Below are 21241 nucleotides of genomic sequence, written 5' to 3'. Positions count from 1 at the left end.
ATAGTTTGCTGCCACATCATCACTTCCGACTACCTGGGCGGTACACAAGCCCCCCAGTCTTAAGCGAAGACTTGTCCAGCGAAAAGACTAAGTGGTCACGTCACTGCCGATCTACGTGGCGCTGGCGCAGAATTCCAAACGTTCGTACCTTCTGCTTTTCTGACGCTCCACCAAACACCTTTTCCAATCGCTCGACACGTGGCTTCATCAACGGTCATTTTTATCTGTCGTTTGCTCTTCCAAAAACGTTTGAAAAACCCTTAAACCCTTTTCATTTTTACTGTTTCATCATCTTTCTGCCTTCTAAAAAACGCTTTGAGTTTTCTCTGCAAACCCACGATGCTCTTCGACTCTCTCAATCCCCAACTCCCTTCAACGCTCATCTGATCATCAAAAGGTACCTCTTTTACTTCCTCTGTTGATATTTGCTGCATTTTAACTGATTCGCATCATCCATTATCTGCCTGGTGCATACGCTGTGGGTTGTTTCTTCTTTGTCTCCCTTTTCGTAACTTAGGGCTTCGTCATCCATTACTTTCATCACAACGAACTCTCGTTCGTTCGTTTTTCATTCTTCGTCCACAATCGAGTCCATCTCTACGACCTTCGTTCATTTTTCTTTTTCCATTACTTTCATCACAACAAACTTTCGTTCGTTCGTTTTTCATCCTTCGTCCACGATCGAGTCGACCTTTACAACCTTCACTCATCTTTCTTTTCCTTTTTCCTTTGCAGTTCCTGCGATGGCTCGTACAAAGACCACCGCGAATCCTCCTCCTTCGTCACGAAACCCTCCATCCCAAGCGCATAACCTACCGCGAGCATCTGGTGCTCCCTCTTCCCAGGCTGAGAGGCCTGCAACCTCTCATCCCAACCTTGCTCAGGCAACTCCACCAGTCGCCGGAGGAGCCTCCATTCCCACTCCAGACTACAAGAAACTCTACCCATGGGCCACCTCAACTTTGCTGAAGGAGACTTCTTCAGTAAACTCTGCGCTGGCGGTGCTACGGTTGAAGAAAGGGGACAAACCCAACCTCTCGTTCCACAAGGAGCACGATGACAAACTGATGGTGCTGCCTTGCCCTCCTGACGTGTCGATCTGTGCGGATGACAAGGGGAACAACGACGAGTTCTTTTGCTTCGTGTACACTACCCTCTTCAAGAAGGTGAAACTCTGGCTTCCCTTCAGCCGTTTTGAACGGGAACTATTAACCGAGCTCAACAGCTGGGCATTCGTGCGGGCGTTCCAAATTATGTGCGCGCATTTGGGACTACCGGCCTCGATAGACGTCTTCCTTTTCCTGTTCGAGGCCAAGAATCCTGGAGATCGCCCCTGGGTGAGCTTGAACGGAATTGCTGGGAGATCGATCTTCTCTATCTTCCAGCAATCTTACAAAGATTGGAAGGGAAAGTTCGTCCAAGTGCGCCAAAATGATGAAGACCCTTCGCTGCTCGACGGCTTTCCCTTGTACTGGGTAAACAAGGGAAATAAGGACTCCAAGGAAAGCTTCAGAAGGCCAAGAAGTCCTAACAACATGGGCGAGTTGGACAAGGATCTATGCCTCTTCTGGAAAAGCGTGGCAGCCGCTAACATTACCTTTCCCACCTCTGCAATAATCTCCTTCGAGTTCCTCGAGGGCCAACTCGAAGCTCACATTGGTTAGTACTTACCTCGATATTTGGGTTTTCGCCTTGTGCTGCATCTCTGTTATCTATTATTGGGCGTCCTGCTTGTTGCGCACTAGACTTGGTTTTTATTTCCTGCACCATTTGTTTGTCTCATTTGCACACGTACTCACACATTTCACCTTTGCCTTTGTGCTTACTTGTATATTTTTGCACTGTGCAAATCTCATGCTGGGCAAAGGCAAGTTAGCTGAACTGGGGGTGCTCGCCCGAACGCACAAATTGGCGTCGAGTTCCCAAACTGTGCCTAACTCAGTGGTGGAGATCGCCGCTGCTCAGGGCAGATCGCCCCCTCAAGGCCCAGCTCCTCCAGAGGCACTGCCCGCCCCTCAACGAAAGAAGCTCGTCTTAAAGAAACCAAAGAGGAAAACTCCTCAAGTGGTTCAAGAAGACGAGGATGAGGATGATGAGGAAACTGAGGACGGCCTCATTACCAAAAGGAGAAGGGTGGCACCTTCATCACCACCTGCTCTCCCAACACCAACACCGCCCTCTCACCCAGCTCCAACACCGCCCTCTTCCCCAGCTCCAACACCGCCAGTCCAAGCAGTACCCTTGGCAGCTGCACTTCCTGCGATTGAAGGCCACGAGCCCAACTTCATGGAGAACCCTCCGAGCGCCTCCACGCCATTCGTATCTGCTGGAGAGGGTCCTCCTTCAACTACCTCAATCGCTGAAGCCGCACCAGGTGGGGACGAAGGCGCTCATAACTCGCCAATACTCATTACCGAGTCCCCCACATCACCACCACGCCAGGAAGCCCAACCTCATCAACCAATTCAAGAGGGTGGTGGTGAGAGTCAGCACCAGGCTCCTTCAGCACCTCCACCGACAGCGGCTGCAAGCCTTCCCCTTGCGGTCAAAGGAATCTGGTGGCCCTTCACGGCTAAGCTCAAAATGATGGCAGAGGACCTCCCCTCTATCATAACAAAAGCTGTGGAGAGCTCCAACAAAAAACTTCAGGATGATATCTCCACACTCGAAGAGGAGAATCGCCTGATAAGAATCGAGGCGGAGAAGCTGTCTTGTAACTTGATGATGGCGGAGATCGACCACTCAAGGGTGGAGGATGCTATGAGTGCCGAGCTGAGGGTCGCACGCAAGGAGACCTCCGATCTACACCAGAAACTGCACCTCCTAGCTCAAGAGAAGATCGAGCTGGAGAGTAAGCTGGTTCCCTACCGGCTCAAGGTGGCTGACTTGGAGGCATCAATAAAAGCGGATGCAGCCAAGGTAGAGAACCTTGGGAAAAGGTCGGTTGATCGGGAGGTTCTCCTAGGAAAGGTCAAAAAGGAGAGGGATGACGTCGTGGCTAAGCTCGTCGAAGCCAGAGAGGAGAATGAAAAGATTGCTGCAGAGTTGGCCCAGGCGCGGGAGGAAAGCAAGAAGGTTGCTGATGACCTCGCTCAGACTCGTAGGGAAACTGAAGAACTGAAGAAGCGAGCTGACGAGCTGAAGCAGCAAACCGAGGGGCTCAAGCAACAAAACGAAGAGCTTGAGCTGAGCTCCGCCCAAGTCCTCGCCGCTGGGTTCGACGCCGCCCTGGAGCAAGTCGCCTGCCAATACCCTGAGCTCGACCTCTCCATGGTGTTAATATGTAATGAAGTGGTGGATGGGAAGATCGTTCCTTCTGAAGACTAGCTGCTTCCCTCCATCACTTATTTGCCTACTTTCTTTTGCACAATCCTTACTTGTAATTTTCTTTTCCTTGTATTCGAACTGATACCACTTTTATCATAAATTTTTCTGCTTCTTCATATGGTCTCTTTGCTTGCTTTGCTTCTTCTTGTAAAAACCGCTTAAACGAATTTAACTTAGTGATTCTGCGGGCGCAACTGTCTACTTACTGCTTCGAACTCGATCAAACTATCAAATTTCGAACGATAGCATTTTAATAACTTGTGAACTTAAGGCAATGAACTTCAGCGCGAAACTAATGCCCAACTGTTGGGGTGGAGCTGGGCGGGGGCGGTATTAATTTCGGTGAGGAGTTCCCTTTCAAAGGGGGTGAATGGGAGACGCACCCCTACGCGTTTAAACACCGTCTGGTACAGAAAGAAGAAAGGGTTCCCCTTTCTAGGTCTGTCATCCACGCAGACAGGTTCCCCAGGCCTGCCGGGACGGACGGATATGTGAGCGTCGTGAGTGCGGCAGAAAGCGTTAAAGTTATACAAGTGGGGATCCCCACGATGAGCTTCCAGGTCCTGGAAGGTAGTCAGGCTGGTACACTCGTTCAAGAGCTCGTCGGGGGCCCATGGGTAGTAGGCTTTGTAGTTGGACTTGGGGGTCTTGGGGGAGGAATCAGACTCCGCGTTCGTGCGCGTCATGGTGTGAATAAATAGCTGGAGAAAGAAGAAAGGAAAAAGGTTTTAACAAGTGTAGCCATGACAGGAAGGGGAGTGAACCCCAGGAAACACCACCCACGCGAGAAACCCAGAGAGAAGGAGAAGGGAATAGAGAAGGAAGGAGAAGCGGAAGAACGCGGTAATGCGTAAATATCAACAGTCCCAGGCAGTTCAATAAATCATGCAATGCGACGAAAGGGAAGAGTCGTGGATATGCGGAAATCATACCTTTGCTGTCAAAGTGAAGGCGGAAGAAGAGCACAGGAGGGAGAGAGCAGAAATTGCAGAGAAAGGGGGTTGAAGGCGATGAACAGTGCAGAGACGCAGAGGGAATGAATGTAACATTGGGGTGAGCGCGGGGTCTGGGGGTAACTTGAACGTTACATTCGCAACCCAAGAGGCGCTAACTAGGAGCCGTGAGATCGAGCCACGTGTCGAAGGATCAATTGCCCAGGGGAAACGCAAGGGTCTCTAGAGGCTGGCCGTACGATGGGCCACGTGGCGCGCGATCAAGGATAGCCCAAAAAGGTGTTATTTTCCCCGTTTCAGAGGATGTCCAATCAGTCATTAAGAGCGCTCCTATGGTTCAGAGAGTGTCACGTCAATAATTCGAGAATTGTTGAGTCAGCAGGGAGTAACACGTCATCAGGGTGGCACGTGGACGGCGTGGGCTAGGCCTTAGTCTTTGCGCTGAAGACAAGTCTTCGGCTTAAGACTGGGGGGCTTGTGTACCGTCCCATATCCGGGTGTTGACTAAGTCAAGGTCAAAGTCAACACCAGGAGTCAAAGTCAACACAAGGCCAAGTGCCTAGGTGAAGAGACGCCAAGTGCCAGCGTCGTCAAGAAGAGGCGTCGCCAAGGTAGGGCGTCGCCTAGGTGAAGGCGTCGCCCAACCAGGGCGTCGCCAGATCAAACATTACTAAAGCAAGGCAATCACAGTGTGGTTCCCCGATACCCATGGGTAGGAAAGACCATGGAGGGGGCAACGCCGTGGGAAGGCCCCAAACCCTGGATAACCAGGGAACAGTAACAAAGAGAAGAGAAAGGTGGCTTCAAGGCCATAGAAATAACGCCAGTATAGGGCAACCTGCCTCGTGAAGTGCCCCTGTCGTCCAGAAACGCCCTTGGGATAGATACGACCCAGGAGAGGGGTCACGCCCGGGGGAAGCCAGGCACAGGGCACGAGAGGAAGGTAGATACGCTCTCACAGTGAGTGACTAGAGGCTTGGGGGCATGAGTTGGCACCCAAAAAGTCACCCCTTGCGCAGTAGCACTCCCAGGCAGGAGGACTCACACGTAGAAACGCCCCCAGCTGGGCAGAAACGTCCCCAGATGGGGTCATGGCGTCGTGAGGCCCTCCACGTGTACGACAGCCGGTTCAGAATAGAAACACCCTTTAGTCAGGTACCAGGTAATTAAAGTCATTTAGTACAGTTTCTGTTTCGAGCGTTTAAGGTACTATAAAGGCTCCCAAGCGTTTTAACGTTTTAAATGCGCTACGTTTTCTAATTAGACACGCTGATTGAGTGCGTTACATTTGTGATTAAAAGCGCTTTAAGGCGCTTTAAATGCTTGGGTAGTTTAAATAGCGCTGAGAATGTTGGGAACGGGGTTCGGACTTTTGGCAAATTTTCGAGAGACACTCTAGTTGCTTGCTCGAGCCCTGAGGTTACGCACAAGGGACTAGGGAAAGATTGTTTGCCAGAACGAGAATATACACACAATACACAGTCCATTTTTAAGACCTTCAGAGTGCCATACGCGATGCTCAGAGACGGAGTGCAAACGGCCGCTAGCGCGCCCTTTTGTCCTCTTTTTGCAGGAATCTACAGGTAACCAGTGGGAAGGAGTCCCTAGCTGACGATCTGAGGTCCCGCACGAAGACGTCCCAGTCAACCGGACCGAACAGTCATCGTGCTCCTTGTGGAACGAGAGGTTGGGTTCGTCCCCTTTCTTCAGCCGTAGCACCGCCAGTGCAGAGTTTACTGAAGAAGTCTCCTTCAGCAAAGTTGAGTTGGCCCATGGGTAGAGTTTCTTGTAGTCTGGGGTAGGAATGGAGGCTCCTCCGGCGACTGGTGGAGTTGCCTGAGCAAGGTTGGGACGAGAGGTTGCAGGCCTCTCAGCCTGGGAAGAGGGAGCACCAGATGCTCGCGGTAGGTTATGCGCTTAGGATGGAGGGTTTCGTGACGAAGGAGGAGGATTCGCGGTGGTCTTTGTACGAGCCATCGCAGGAACTGCAAAGGAAAAAGGAAAAGAAAGATGAGTGAAGGTTGTAGAGGTCGACTCGATCGTGGACGAAGGATGAAAAACGAACGAACGAAAGTTTGTTGTGATGAAAGTAATGGAAAACGAAGCCCTAAGTTACGAAAAGGGAGAAGAAGAAGAAACAACCCACAGCGTATGCACCAGGCAGATAATGGATGATGCGAATCGGTTAAAATGCAGCAAATATCAACAGAGGAAGTAAAAAAGGTACCTTTCGATGATCAGATGAGCGTTGAAGGGAGTTGGGGATTGAGAAAGTTGAAGGGCGTCGTGGGTTTGTAGAGAAGACTCAGAGCGTTTTGAGAAGGCAGAAAGATGATGAAACAGTAAAAATGAAAGGGTTTAAGGGTTTTTCAAACGTTTTTGGAAGCGCAAACGACAGATAAAAATGACCGTTAATAAAGCCACTTGTCGAGCGATTGGAAAAGGTGTTTGGTGGAGCGTCAGAAAAGCAGAAGGTACGAACGTTTGGAATTCTGCGCCAACGCCACGTAGATCGAAAATGACGTGACCTCTTTAGTCTTTTCGCTGGACAAGTCTTCGCTTAAGACTGGGGGCTTGTGTACCGCCCAGGTAGTCGAAGGTGATGACGTGGCAACAAGCTATTATGTAGGCGTGTTGAGCAGGGCTCATGGCTGGCAGAAGGGAAGGAAGTCGGGGGGCTTGTGTAGTCGCCAGTCCTTAAGTTGGCGTGCTCTGATCTCTAGCATACCTAAACCGGCGGTCACCGGGTTTGTGATGAAGTCGCCGGATGCGAACCCAGACGACCAAGTGATCAGAGATCGCCGAAACGAGGACACCGCCGAAGGGTCAGGGAGGTTTGTTCCTGGCTTTCGAAGCAGAGGATGAAGTCGTCAGATGGTCATTCCCTAGCTAGCCAGAGGTTGAGGTCGAGGAACAGATTACCCGAGCATGCACGATGAAGCAGGTGAAGTAGATCATGAAGGCGGCCGGCGAGACCACAGGGAAGGTGTGTATGAAGGCACCCGTACTCGCCACGCAGAAAAGATCACGCTCCAAGGCAGTTATGCGCTGAGTTGTTTCTTGCGTAAGTAACTTAGCCGAAAAGCCTGAAGAGTAAGAAGTGGCGCCCAAGTCAAGGATGCTCCAGATGGTGACACGTGTACAGCTGGATGCGAGCCACGTATCCAGATGTGTAACTGTCAGGAGAGAGAAAGTGCACAGGTATATAAGAGATTCTAACGAACTTCTGAGGGACGCGCGTTTTAGAACACTTCTTTTACGTTTGCGAGAACTTGAGTACGCTGAGAGAGAATTTTGCACGGTTCCTGTTCTTAGTTTTCTCTTAGTATTTTGGTGGTTCAGTCGCTGACTTGGGCGTCGGAGCGTGATCGGCCGCAGCGGCGCCGTTCTGTCTTTTGCAGGTTCTTGAGGTGAATCAAGGCGAAGGACCGAAGCTAACACGGCGCAAAGTCGATCCAGAGTTGACGAGGCAAGGTTCTTGCGTCCTGGTCAACAGGCAGGATCAGTGATAAACATTGATTTTCAAGAAATTAGCATGAAAAGACTAGAAACTAGTTTTTTGTGGTAGTTGCATGAATTTATTGTATATATTTGATATATAACTCTCTAGATACTACATAATAGTGATAAACATTGATTTTCAAGAAATTAGCATGAAAAGACTTGAAACTAGTTTTTTTGTGGTAGCTGCATGAATTTATTGTGTATATTTCATATATGAGTCTCTAGAAAGTATAAAATAGTGATTGTCATTGATTTTCAAGAAATTAGCATGAAAAGACCTGAAACTAGTTTTTTTGTGGTAGTTACATTAATTTATTGTTTATATTTCATAAATGAGTGTCTAGATAGGTAACCTCGGACCAGGGCACGGACAAATGAAGGCACTCCCACCACACACAGCTTTTGGATAGACCTTAAGGAGCTAATTGTTGTCCCCAACGTGGCGGACAGACTGAAGTCACCTCCGAAGACCGACAGGAGACTAGGGCCCAGCAAAGACACGTGGTGCGAATTTCACCAAGCCTTTGGCCACAGCTTGCGAATTTCCTTAGCACTGGGGCACCAGTTAGACGAACTGGTAAGGAATGGCTTCCTGAAGGAGTACTTACAAGAGAACCAAGGAGCCCCGACGTAAGTGGCCCCCGCGAGAGATCAAAGGCATGAAATACCCGTCCATGGAGAGATCAACACAATCTTTAGAGGATTTTCAGGGGGAGAATGTACCGCCTCCCAAAAAAAGTAGTATGCTAGAGAGGTGATGGCAGTGGAAGCAGGAGAGCCCAACCAGCCCTCGGAACCCGACCTCTTCTTCACAAAGGCTGATCTGTAGGATGTGGTTCCCCATGACAACGATCCACTGGTGATCTTAGTGGTGACGGCATGAAGGAGAGTGCATCGAGTCCTCGTCGATCAGGGGAGTTCGGCAAATGTGATGTTCTGGTCAACTTTCAATAAGCTGCAGCTGTCGCCCGATCAATTGCAACCTTAAAACGGATGCCTGTACAGTTTCGCTGGGGACCAAGTGGAGGTGCGAAGGCACATAGAGCTAAGGACAACTTTCATAGACGACATCGCATCCTGCACAGTTAACATAAGGTACCTTGTTGTCAACGCCCCATCAGCTTACAATATCCTTCTGGGCAGGCCTACCCTAAACAAAAGAAGGGCAGTAGCATTGACGAGGCATATGAAGATGAAGCTACCCTCCATTGAGGGAACAGTGATAACAATTAAGTATGACCAAAAGGTAGCAAAGATGTGCTATGAGAATAGCCTGAAGACGAAGAGAGGGGTGTGCACCGTCACCAACCAACCTCAAGGGGAAAGGGGGTTACCCTAGTAGAGATAGACCGGGGAGATCGACCCGAACCTGCGGAGGAGGTGCTGGAAAGGGAGATTGGGGGAAAGAAGTTCAAGCTCGACAGAACCCTATGTCAGGAGGTGCAAGACTAGATTGCTGAAGTAATAGCGCGACACCTGGATGCCTTCGCGTGGTTTGCCTCAGACATGTCTGGTATCAACCCAAATTTCTTGTTCCATCGCCTCACCATGGACCCCCAGGTTCGGCCGGTGCGCCAGAGACGAAGAAAGTTTAACGAAGAGAGGTGACTAGTCATCAGGCAAAAGACCAAGAAGTTGTTGAACGTTGGTTACATAAGGGAGATCCAATATCTCGAATGGCTAGCCAACGTAGTATTGGTCAAGAAGGTCAATGGTAAGTGCAGGATGTGCGTCGACTTCACAGACTTGATCAAGGCTTGCCCGAAAGACTCATATCCACTGCCCAACATAGACGCCTTGGTGGACAACGCATCAGGCTGCAAACTTCTCAGTTTCCTGGATGCTTTCTCTGGATACAACCAGATCCGGATGCATCCCAGGGATGAGAGCAAGATGACATTCATGACAAAACTCTCTTATTACTGCTATAAGGTGATGCCTTTCGGGCTTAAGAATACAGGTGCAACTTACCAGAGGTTGATGGACAGGGTACTCGCTCCCATGATAGGGCGAAACTTCCAGGTGTATGTGGACGACATGGTGGTCACCTCCCAGGTAAAGGACCAGCACGTTGTTGACTTGGAGGAGCTATTCACCACGAGGAGCTAAACCCTGAAAATTGCGTGTTTGGGGTAGAGGCAGGAAAATTCTCAGGGCTTTTACTCACTTAGCGTATAATAGAGGCAAACCCCGAGAAATGCGCTGCGATTATAGCTTTGAGGAGTCCGATCTCGGTGAAAGAGGTGCAACAGTTGACAGGGCGAATGACTGAGTTTTTGATTTTAATTTTGTGTTCTTAATTCTGAGTTGTTTACCATATTCCTTTTAAGTCTTGCTGTTTTAATTTCGTTTTTGGTTCATGTTGATGTTTGAACAATTTTAATCGGTGCATTTGGCTCAAATTGTTCTTGAGTTTCCATTTACAAACTGTTTTTAGATTCCTAATTGTGGTGTTGTTCTGTTTTTGCTTTGTTTGAGTCTTTATTGCAATTTTAATTGGTTCATATGGTGTTGATTTGAGTCATTTTAATTTTGGAATCCAATTTTGTTTTGTCAAGTCATGTGTTTCCAAGAATTGTCATCAAATCCTAGTAGTACTTTTCTTGATTGATTTGGTTTCTTGATTTGATTTTGAGTCCTGATCCGATCGGTCATCGGTAGTCGATGACGTCAGCAGTAGAGAACCACGTGGACCACTCGCAGGGTGACACGTGGACCAGGTGGCAGAGAGGTCAGGGAGACGATCGCCAAGAGCGGTGATCGGTGGTCAGTAACCAAGTGACCACCGACAGATCAGGCGGCAGAGAGGTCGGGGGACAGATCATCCAGAACGGTGATCGGTGGTCAGTAGCCAAGTGGCCACCAACAGACCAGTTCCCAGACTCGCGCCTGGAGGTAGAGCGCGAGAAGCGAATAAACACTGATCAGTCATCGGGTGTATTGTCATCGGGGCCTCGAGTTACACGCAGTTAAACTGGGACTGAGGTTCCTAGCGAGAGCGTTACGCATGGGTCTCGCATGAGCACACCTCAGGGAATCATGCACGAGAGTGGCCTGAGGGAACTAGTAAACCAGTCAGCGATTGGTGATTCCCTCAACCCATTACGTGCGTGGCATCGTGAAGGGTAAGTCGCCTACGCAGAGAGCAACGTTTGGTGAGTGTGCCTAGACCAGCCACACCCGACGTTCTCCTAAGAGTACGCGATTTACCCAGATAAGAGAAATATCCTAAGCTACTCCGCAAGGGCGTAACTTAGGCACACAAAGAGAAGCGCTAGAGCCCTTCCAGTAGATGACACGTATGTGGTTAGATGTGAGTTGCAGGCCTCCACGTGTTACCATCTGAGAGGGGTGCGGTCCAGACAAAAGTGCACTCCGTACCATTAAGGGTACAGACAGGCGCAGCCCAGCGCAGAGACGCGCGGACACGCACAGACACCCACGCTCTCTGATTCTGCAGGTACACTGTCTCTGGAAAGCATAACAGGTTTCTGACACATGCCAGAAAAGCATAACAGAATTCTGTTATGCCCAGAAACAGAGACAGAGAGATAAAAGGAGGAATCATGGAGAGAAGGGGAGGATACGAAAAATAGAGAGCAAGAGTTTTTACACACACACTACTAGGTTTCTAGTCTTTGGTGGTTCTGTGGACTAACTTGATCGTCGGAGTGCAAACGGTCGCTAGAGGCGCCGTCTGTGTGTTTTGCAGGTCACGTTTGGAGATCCAAGAGAAGGTTCTGAGGGTGATCCTGTAGAAAACGCAGTCGCGTAGACGGGACAAAGAGTGCTACGAAGCGATTCCTCCACGTTCGAGTTGCCGGCAGGATCAAGTCCAGTTTATAATCTGAATTGTTTGATCCTATGGTGCATTTTTGTTTTAGATTTGAGTTCATTCTTGAGTCATAGATCCACACAAGTTCTTATATATCAATTCCATTGTGTTTTTGAAGTTTCTTAAAACTGTTTTTAATTCCAGAATTAGGATTCCTCTGTTTTTTATTCTGTGCTGGCTGTTTTTGCTTATGAAATTAAAATTTGTTGGAGAAAAATTATAAAATTATGAATTTAAACAGATTGAAGTGTTAGAAAAAAGTGGAAAAAAAAAGTGAAGCCAAATTCAAAATAGGAAAAAAATGATAAATCAAATACAATCAGTGTGCAATTCTGGCGCGGAAAAACGCTGAAATAGCATCAGATTTAAACAATTTATCAAAATTAATTGGTCCATTGTTTTGGTGTAATTCCAGCGCCAAAATTAGCTAAGATCTTGAACTGTTTTTTACTCAAATTTCAAATTCAAATTTGAACTATACAGCTCAGCATAAATATTTTAAGTCAGGCATTTTGTGCCTCAAAATTCCAGTAGTACTGTTTTGGTTTTATTAATCAATTCTAGTGCCATTCTTTAGGTTCAATTTGTGTGCCACCTTTTGTTGAGTGCCTTATTTGTTGATTGTCATATTCATTCAATACTCTTTCAAGTTATTTCATATAATTACTCCCTTTGCTGTTGTCCAATTCTAAATTGATTTGTTTCTTCGCTTTGAAATTTGTTGACCTCTTTGATTTGTGGTAAAATTTTCAAAACCGGTGCTAGATTAAGTTGGAACTAACCTTTGTGGTGAGTCCATTATCACTTAGTAGGTGCTGTTTTGAAGACCTAACTTGAATATTTTTGGGAGGTTGAACAAGAGTGCAGCAGCTAGTAAGTTTACAAATACACAAAGAGTGGGTGCCCAGAGTAAAACCAAAAAGGAGTGCCAACAAGCAAAAGAAGAACATAGAATAGGATTTCTAATTTTTGTCAATTAATTTGTCATTGTATTTCTTTGAATTGTAATTGCATTAAACTTTGATTAATTAGTGGAATAATTACACATTAGACGGTGAGTGTGTCTTCAATGGTTCTAAGTTCCTAGAAGCCTCACCTTAGGTTTCGTCTAGCTTAAAAGCTTTCTAGTTAGCTACCTTTAATTGTGTTTTTGTTAATTGCTTTGCATTGTTTACTTGATTTATATTGATTAATTGTTTTTCATTCTTCTTGCATAAAATTATGGTTTTCATCCTTAATTGTGATCTAAGTGAATTACTTAGAAAAAGATTTGTGAAAAGTCTTGAGGGATAGATTCTGGCAAGGAAAGGCTTATTACTTAAGAGATCCAAGTGATCCACCTCCCTTTCTTGGGAAGTTACCTTCATTACTTTCCTTCTCTTTTTTGGAGTAAATTACTTACAACACATAGCTTTAACCATGACTTCACATCATTCTAATGAAAGTGAAGGAGAGTCTATCAAATCTCTTTTGAAAAAAATAGCACAAGACTTTCAAGCACTTTCATATAGACAAATGTAACATGAGACCCTTCTAAAAGAAAGGGATACTCAATGTGGTTTAATACAAGATGAGTTGAAAATGGTTAAAGAAAGAGATGATTACACTAAATCCAAAAGGAGTTCTCATGCGTCTAGCTCTAGGGGTAATGATTCTTTGGGAGAACAAAGTCTTAGAATTAATGAATACTATCAACCACCCCCTAGGAGAGCTAGAAAGGAAAGAAAAGAAATCCCAAGAGAGGTTAGGGTAGATCTACCTTATTTCCATGGCGAAGAAAACGTAGAAGCTTACCTAGATTGGGAAATGAAGGTAGAAAAATTGTTTGCTTTCCATAGAGTAAGTGAGGAAAGAAAAGTACCCTTACCCACTCTAAGTTTCCAAGGTAATGCAATGTATTGGTGGATGACCCTTGAGAGAGATAAGCGTCTTCATAAGGATCCTCCCACAGAGTATTGGAATGATCTTAGGGGAGCCTTAAGATGCCATCATATTCCCTCCTACTATAATAGGGAGTTAATGGACAAGCTCCAAAGACTCCAACAAAAGACCATGAGTATAGAGGAATATAGGCAGAAAATGAAGTTATATATGATGAGAGCCTCAATTAGGGAGTCTGAACCCACCACCATAGCAAGATTCTTAAGTGGGCTTAACCTTGAGATTAGAGATAGAGTTGAACTTTGAGGAAAACTTCAAGTCGTAGGTAAGGTTCATACTCTAACTCTTATCCAAAAACGGAGTATAAGAGGGAGGAAAGTGTACCTAAAGAAAAACCAAGAGAAACTCCCAAGAGTGTAGGAAAAGATGTGCTCACTCCACGCACCCGTAGAGTAGGGATGTTAAATTCTTTAAATGTTATGGTAGAAGTCATGTTCAAGCTCAATGCCCAAACTAAAGAACTATGTTCTTAAAAGGGGTAGATGAATATAGTAGCCATGATGATGAACCTAGTGGAAAAGAGGAGGAGAATAGTGAGGGAGCATATCCATGTGAGGGGGAGTTAATGATGATTCGAAGAACCATCAACAATCAATCTAGCCTGAACCTAGAGACACAAAGAGAGAACATTTTCTATACAAGATGCAAAGTTTTAGAAAATGTTTCTGTTCCTGCCGGTTGACTGGTGATGGAAACCAACTAGAGAATGCTCAAGCCCATGAAGCCCAAACCCAACAAGGGTCCCAAGCCCAACAAGGGGTCCAAGCCCAAAGAATTACTAGGAGCATGGCAAGAGCTTTGGGACAAGAGTATAATAAGATGGCTCTTCTTATTTCTTTTATAGAATAGGGGTGCGGATGTAATAAATAGGTGTAAGTAGTAAGGGAGGTTAGGGGGGAGTGTAGATAGGAGTTAGGAGGTGCCAAACTAGGAAGGAAAGTCACACTTCCTTCATGGTGTAGTTGGCGCCGAAATTCCATCAGCATTTGTGTTTCATTTAGCTTGCATTTTCAGCACCTCTTAGGCTATAAATAAGGTGCTTGTCTTTGTATTTTTCAGATTGGAATTTTATAGTAGAGAGACTATACTCAAATTTGGAGAGAAATTGTGAGTCTTGAGTCTTCTTCTTCCTTTGCCTTATCTTGTGAGCTATGGTGAGCTTCAAGTGGCGGCACTCCATCACTTATCTTGGATCAAGGAACCAAGTGGCGTGAAGTGTTCTTCCAATTCTCAAAATCCAGCAAACTCCTTCTATAAGTGTTCGTCCTTCATGTTCTTTCAATTCCATTCGGTAGAATAGCTTTGTTTGTTGTTTCTTTTCATTTCTACCGATTAGATTTCTGTTTCCAGCATTGTTTTCTTGTTTCTGTTCGGTGCAGTTTCATTCATTTCCATTTTCTGTTCGGTTTATCATTTGTGTTCTTCCATTCCTTGTGTTTTGATTCCATTTGACAATATATGGACTTCCATATGAGTCTTGGTTGGTGCTAAGTCTTGGTGAGTTCTTGAATTAGAACATTGATCCAATTCTAAAGTAAAGTGCCATTTATGACCAGCTCAAGTTGCTCCTGAGAATGTCAAAGAATCATGTATTCTTGTAGTTACATTCACATCATGTGGTATCAGAGTCTAGGCTTGTTTCTTGCTTAAATTTTGAGTTGTATTGCACTTTACTTTCAAGAGCTCTTTAATTCAAGTTGTTTACCATTCTGTTTTAGGATTTATTTTGAGTTTTCTTACTGTTTTTACCTCATTCCAGTGACATTATTGAAGTTTCTGTGGTTAGTTTTTCACATTCCAGTTCGCTTTCAATCGTTACAGTTAAATCTGTAAACATAGCACAGTTTGCATTTAAAAAAAATATAATTCCAGTAGCTGTTTTCTGTTTTCTTCAATCTACTCTAGCACTTTTCTTTAGGAATCTTTTTGTGTGCCTTCTTTATTCATTGAGTTCCTTATTTTCTTGATTGTCTTTCATTCATATTCTTTCTAGTTTGTCATACATTGCTCTCTGTTTTTTGGGTTAGCTTTTATTGTTTACACCTTTTCTTGCTTGTCTTTTTGTTCTTCTTAAAGTTGTGTGGAGACTTGTTCTTAAGTAAGTTGGTTTGCTGTGACATATTTCACCTGAAGCTACTCCATTCCACAAGCAAGGCTTGGTTGAGGACATAATATTTTCTTGGAGTGGTTTGAGTGCTTTCTTGGGCATTTTCCAGCAACCTATATCTCACTGTTTTTAATTGTCTAACAAGTTTCTTTCACTGTTTTGTTTTCTTTTTTGTGTATTTTCTGCACATGGCTCATTTCTCTAGTGGTGAGTCCTCCAAACCGTGCTCACCACAAAAGGCAGCCCTTTATGAAGACTTAAAGAATGCCAAGCAATCCAATGTTCACTATCTTGAGGTGATAAGGAAGATGGAAGCTGGTTCGCTGGTTGACTTTAACGACAATCACACACCCGATCCTTTCTGCCTTGGTTCGTGTATTTCTTCAATCGAAACACTCTGTACCTGCAAAGACAAAGGGGTTCCGTTTGCACTCCGACGCTCAAGTCAATCTTAGGGCAAAGAAACACCAAAAAACTCTTTGTTTCTGCCGATTGACTCAATTGCCTTCGTACGTCTAACGACGATCACACGCCCAATTCTCTCTTCCTTTGTTCGTGCCTTTCCTACGATTAACACCTAAACCTGCAACGACAAAGGGGCGCCCTAGAGGCCGTTTGCACTCCGACACTCAAGTCAGTACTGGGGTTAGGAAACACCAAAACTTAGCTGTAAAAAGCCCTGTGTAAATTGCGTGTGTATTGCGTAAAATGTTGTGTACCTTATTAGGTTTGTTACTACCCTTTATATAGTCTAGGGTTTTCGCTGTTTCCGCCACCCATATTTAGGGTTTCTGAAGGTGTGCCTTAGCGCCGCTATTACCCATTTTTAGGGGCAATCTAGCGCGTAAGGCTCCCTTACTGGAGTGCAACCTTCGACGGGATGGCGACCTGGGTACCTACTTGTGCACCTAATCTCTGGGGCCATCCGTCCTGGGAGTGCCCTAGTTGTTCACGTGCCATGCATGCAGCCTACCCCTGGAACGTAACCGCCACGGGCCTTAGCTCTTCAAGTGGCTCTTTACTTGTGCTACGCCTGAATGCGCTATTCACAACACACGCATGGACCCCTCGTGATCTAGGCTTCTCCCTACTGATAACTGGTGTTTTTTCTGGGATCCACCTCTCATGGCCCAACTCTGTTGTTTGAGTCACCGATGCCCGATGTCACATCCCCCTCACTACATTGTCGAGGACACATCAGCACATCTTGGTGATCGACGTCTGACCACTCTTCGTCACTTTGGCTCGCGTCGCTCGTGAGACACTAGCCCATGCTGCTCGTGGGACCCAACTTACGTGGCCCACCATTACTAGCGATCAACGACCTCCGAGGACTGGTCTGTACACTCTTAATCGTAAAACTCTGTGTAAAATCGCACATTGCGTGTGTATCGGACGGTCCTCGGGTGTTGACCAAAGTCAACATGGTGGGACCCCGAGAGAGGGATCCACTAGAAAGTACTACAGGGCAAGAAGGAGTTTATTAAAGGTCCACGACCTCGGGCGTCGCCCAGGCTCAGCATAATAAAGGCGCCGGGAATTTTGGCAGGCCAAGGAGGTGTCCCCTCCTAATACCCACGAGTAGGGATCACCGTGGGGGAGGCGGCGCAGTAGGAGGTGGCACAGTAGGAGGCGGCACAATAGGGCGTGGAGGCCTTGGGCCTCGGCACCTCAGACAGTAATAATAGATAAAGAAAGGTTGTTTTCAAGCATGAGGTGTAGGGACGCGGTAGTACGCACCACCGCTGGGAAGCCACTAGGACAAAGACGACCCATGAGAGGGTCACGTCCCAAAAGGTGATCTGCATGCATGGCACGTGAGGAAGGCAGGGAACTCATAGGGCGGATGACTCAGAGAATGGGCGCATGAGGGAACCCATGCAGTCACCCGCGTGGAAGTTGCACTTCGACAAGGCAACCTTACCCACTGAGAAGCCCTAAGACTGGGAACAATGTTGCTAAGGAGCGCCCACAGAATGCGCAAGTCTCAGGCTGACACGTGGACAGAAACACCAGGAAGGTATATAAGGTTTTACGATAAACAGAATAAGGTACGTTTTTACACATTTACCACAAGTTAACTCATTTGAGAAGAGCTAGCATTTTCTGTTACGATTCAGTTACACATTTCTCTGAAAATTGACCTTTCGGTGTTCTGTGACGAGAAGTGTTTGGTGTTTCCTGTCCAATAGCTGACTTGATCGTCGGAGTGCAAACAGCCGCGAGGGCGCCATTTGTCTCTCTATTTCAGGTGTTCACGACGGAGGAAGGAGAACGTTGAAACAAAAGCGAAGGGGCTCTTGAAGCGCAGTTCGTAGAGACGCACGAAGGTGGTCAAAGTCAACCGGCCGGAACATATGGCGCCCACCGTGGGGCCTGATCGAAAACATTTGTCCCAACGCAAGAAGTTGAAGATTCAGTGAGAGTTGTGGAAATTCGTCAAAGTTTCTCAGGATTCTTGAAAGGTTCGTCAAGAATCCTCAAGGTTTCCTCAGATCCACCGAAGAAAGTTCAAGATTTGTCAAGAAAGCTCGAGATTCACTGAAGAAAGTTCCAAGATTCGAGAAAACAGTTCAAGATTCGCCAAGAAACATCCAAGAATGAGGAATACTAGGCAGAGTTCTACGACACATGTGGTAGGTGAGAGCTTGACCTTACAGCAGGTCATGGAAATGATGCAAGGCCTCCAGGAGTCGATGGTGGCGTTAAAGGCGGAGCAGGAGCGTATTCAGCTGGACCTTGCAGCGTCCTAAGCCAGAAATGAGGAGTTGCACTGCCCCAACGAAGAATTGCGTCGCGGGTTACGCACCCAACCTGGTAGTCACGAAACAGAGGAGCAAGAGTGCACAACGCCTCCCAGGGAGTTTCTTATGCCTTTCTCACAGGCAATCATGGATGATGTGATCCCTGCCATGTTCACTAGGATGGAAGAATCGAAGGCACACCTCACAGCATTCCATACTCAAATGATGCTGATTGGCGGTTCTGATGCCGTTAGATGTAAGTTGTTTATGAGTACGTTGGTGGGAACGGCGATGGAGTGGTTCATCAGCCTTCCAGATGGCCATGTGACTTCATTTGCGCAGCTGTCGAAGCTGTTCAGGGAGCAGTACATAGCGAATCGTGCTCCCCCACCCAACTCCTACGATCTCTTCGACGTAAGGCAGTATCAGGGGGAAACGTTGAAAGAGTTTGTTAATCGCTTTGGGGCACAGGTGGTAAGGGTCAACACCATAGATGAGCCGATGATAGTCCATGTGTTCAGGAAGGGAATTTGCCCTGGACCATTCACTGAGTCGCTTATCAGAAGTCGCCCCAAGACTTTTGCTGAAATCAGACGTCATGTGGTGGCGCACATTGTAGCAGAGGGTGAGGTAAACGAGAAGCACGCGAGCGTCGTTCTGCGCGACAGGAGTACCGTCGCGCGCATAGCCCATGAGGGTGAACGAGGCCGCGATGGGGAAAAGGGGTCAAGGAGGAAAGCGGCCCTACGAGCCAAGGAAGCCCCAAGCTAAGGGGCACTCAGGGGAGAATAAGCCGGTGAGGCACAACTTTGTGGTGGAGCTGAAAGACCTGATCGCTGTGCCAAACATAGCGCACAGGCTGAAGATGTCGGTGAAGACTGATAAGGTGTTGGGACCGCACAAGGATGCATGGTGCGAGTTCCAGCAGGCGTTTGGTCATCCGATAAACAGTTGCTTGGCGTTGGGGCATCAGCTAGATGAGCTTGTGAAGAGCGGTTTCCTAAATGACTACCTGGCGGGGTCATCAGGGACCGAGGACTTGACGGCATCAGCAAAGGACCAAGCCCACGAGATTCCCGTCCACGAGGAAATCCAGACCATCTCGGGTGGATTCTCTAGTGGAGGGTGCACTGCCTCTCAGCCCGAGAGGTACGAGCGTTCGGTAATTCCAGTAGCAGAGTAGGTGGTGGACGACTCGCTTGACGTCGATCTCACGTTCATGAATACTGATCTTCGCGATTTCGTTCCACATGATAACGACCCCGTGGTGATTTCGGTTGTGACCGCGGGGAGGAAAGTACACCGAGTGTTGGTAGGCCAGGGCAACTCGGTGGACGTGATGTTCTAGCCTACGTTTAATAAGTTGCAGCTGTCTCCTAATCAGCTTAGGCCATACACGGGGTGTTTGTATGGTTTTGCGAGAGATCAAGTGGAGGTGCGTGGTTATTTGGAGCTGAGGACGACTTTTACAGATGGCACCGCATCTCGCACAGAAAACATAAGGTACCTAGTGGTAAACGCCCACTCGGCGTACAATATCTTATTAGGAAGATCGACCCTGAATCGGCTGAGGGGGGTGTCATCTACACGTCATATGAAGTTGAAGTTACCCGATCTTAGTGGGAAGGTGATCGTGATCAAATCCGATCAGCAAGAGGCCAAGAAGTGCTATGAGAATAGCCTCAAAACGAAGAGGAGTGTGTTCATGGTGGTGGAGCGCCCACCCATGAAGGAGGCACCTGTGGAGGCAGCACCCATGGAGGAGGACTACGTGGGCGTATCCCGCGTAGAGAACGCTCGGGAGAGGCGGCCCGAGCCAGCTGAGAACGTTACACAGTGATGCCTTTCGGCCTGAAGAACGCAGGCGCCACCTATCAGAGGTTGATGGATAAGGTCCTTGCACCCATGTTGGGAAGAAACGTGCAGGCCTACATAGACGACATGGGGGTGACCTCGCAGGAGAGGGGACAACACATAGCAGATTTAGAAGAGTTGTTTGCTACAATAGCCAAGTATCGTTTGAAGCTGAACCCCGAAAAGTGCGTATTCGGGGTCGAGGCGGTTAAATTCTTGGGGTTCCTACTCACCGAACGTGGGATAGAGATGAACCCAGACAATTGTGCGGCGATCTTTGCCATGTGGAGCCCCGCCTCGATGAAAGAAGTACAACAGCTGACAGGGTAGATGGCGGCCCTGTCCAGATTCTTATCCGCTGGAGGGGACAAGGGCCACCCCTACTTCTAGTGTTTAAAAAGAAACAATCGGTTCGTGTGGACCGAGGAGTGTGAGGCGGCGTTCCTCAAGCTAAAGGAGTACCTGGCTTCTCCCTCCGTGTTGTGCAAGCCACAGATGGGCGTGCCCCTCCGGCTGTATTTTGCTGTGACCGAGCGAGCGATCAGCTCAGTCCTTGTTCAGGAGCAGGACTAGACACAAAAGCCAATATACTTCGTGAGTAAGGTGTTACAAGGGCCAGAGGCGAGGTACCAGGTCTTGGAGAAGGCGGCACTAGTCGTGGTGTTCTCGGCCAGGAGGCTCCGTCATTACTTCCAAAGCTTCACAATAGTAGTGATGACGGACCTCCCTATCCGAAAAGTGCTGCAGAAGCCAGACGTGGCGGGGAGGATGGTACGCTGGGTGGTTGAGCTATCGAAGTTCGATGTTCAATATGAACCCCGAGGCTCCATCAAAGGCCAAGTCTACGCGGATTACGTGGCAGAGCTCTCCCCAGGGAGTGCACAGCAAGAAGAGGAGGTTAGTTTCAAGTGGGTACTCTTAGTTGATGGGTCCTCCAATCGGCAGGGAAATGGAGCCGGCGTGATCTAGGAGGGGC

General features: G+C 47.4%; 2 protein-coding genes across 2 annotated transcripts; both read left to right on the top strand.

Moving 5' to 3' along the window:
• Nucleotides 1–1854: 1854 nt before the first annotated feature.
• On the top strand, nucleotides 1855–3327 carry LOC137829214 (filament-like plant protein 1). Its single transcript, XM_068636011.1, has one exon. The coding sequence runs from the start codon at nucleotides 1855–1857 to the stop codon at nucleotides 3325–3327; it is 1473 nt and encodes a 490-aa protein (XP_068492112.1).
• Nucleotides 3328–18558: 15231 nt separating this feature from the next.
• On the top strand, nucleotides 18559–19182 carry LOC137829213 (uncharacterized). Its single transcript, XM_068636010.1, has one exon. It carries the CDS (start codon nucleotides 18559–18561, stop codon nucleotides 19180–19182), a length of 624 nt encoding a protein of 207 aa, XP_068492111.1.
• The last annotated feature ends 2059 nt before the right edge of the window (nucleotides 19183–21241 follow it).

The sequence above is a fragment of the Phaseolus vulgaris genome, chromosome 7, assembly GCF_000499845.2.
Source record: "Phaseolus vulgaris cultivar G19833 chromosome 7, P. vulgaris v2.0, whole genome shotgun sequence".
In the NCBI taxonomy this organism is placed as follows: domain Eukaryota; kingdom Viridiplantae; phylum Streptophyta; class Magnoliopsida; order Fabales; family Fabaceae; genus Phaseolus; species Phaseolus vulgaris.
This window is presented reverse-complemented; position numbering and strand designations above follow the sequence as displayed.

Bases quoted from the DNA above. Each gene is read 5' to 3' on its own strand.
- LOC137829213 (XM_068636010.1), top strand. From the start codon at position 18,559: ATGGATGATGTGATCCCTGCCATGTTCACTAGGATGGAAGAATCGAAG.
- LOC137829214 (XM_068636011.1), top strand. From the start codon at position 1,855: ATGCTGGGCAAAGGCAAGTTAGCTGAACTGGGGGTGCTCGCCCGAACG.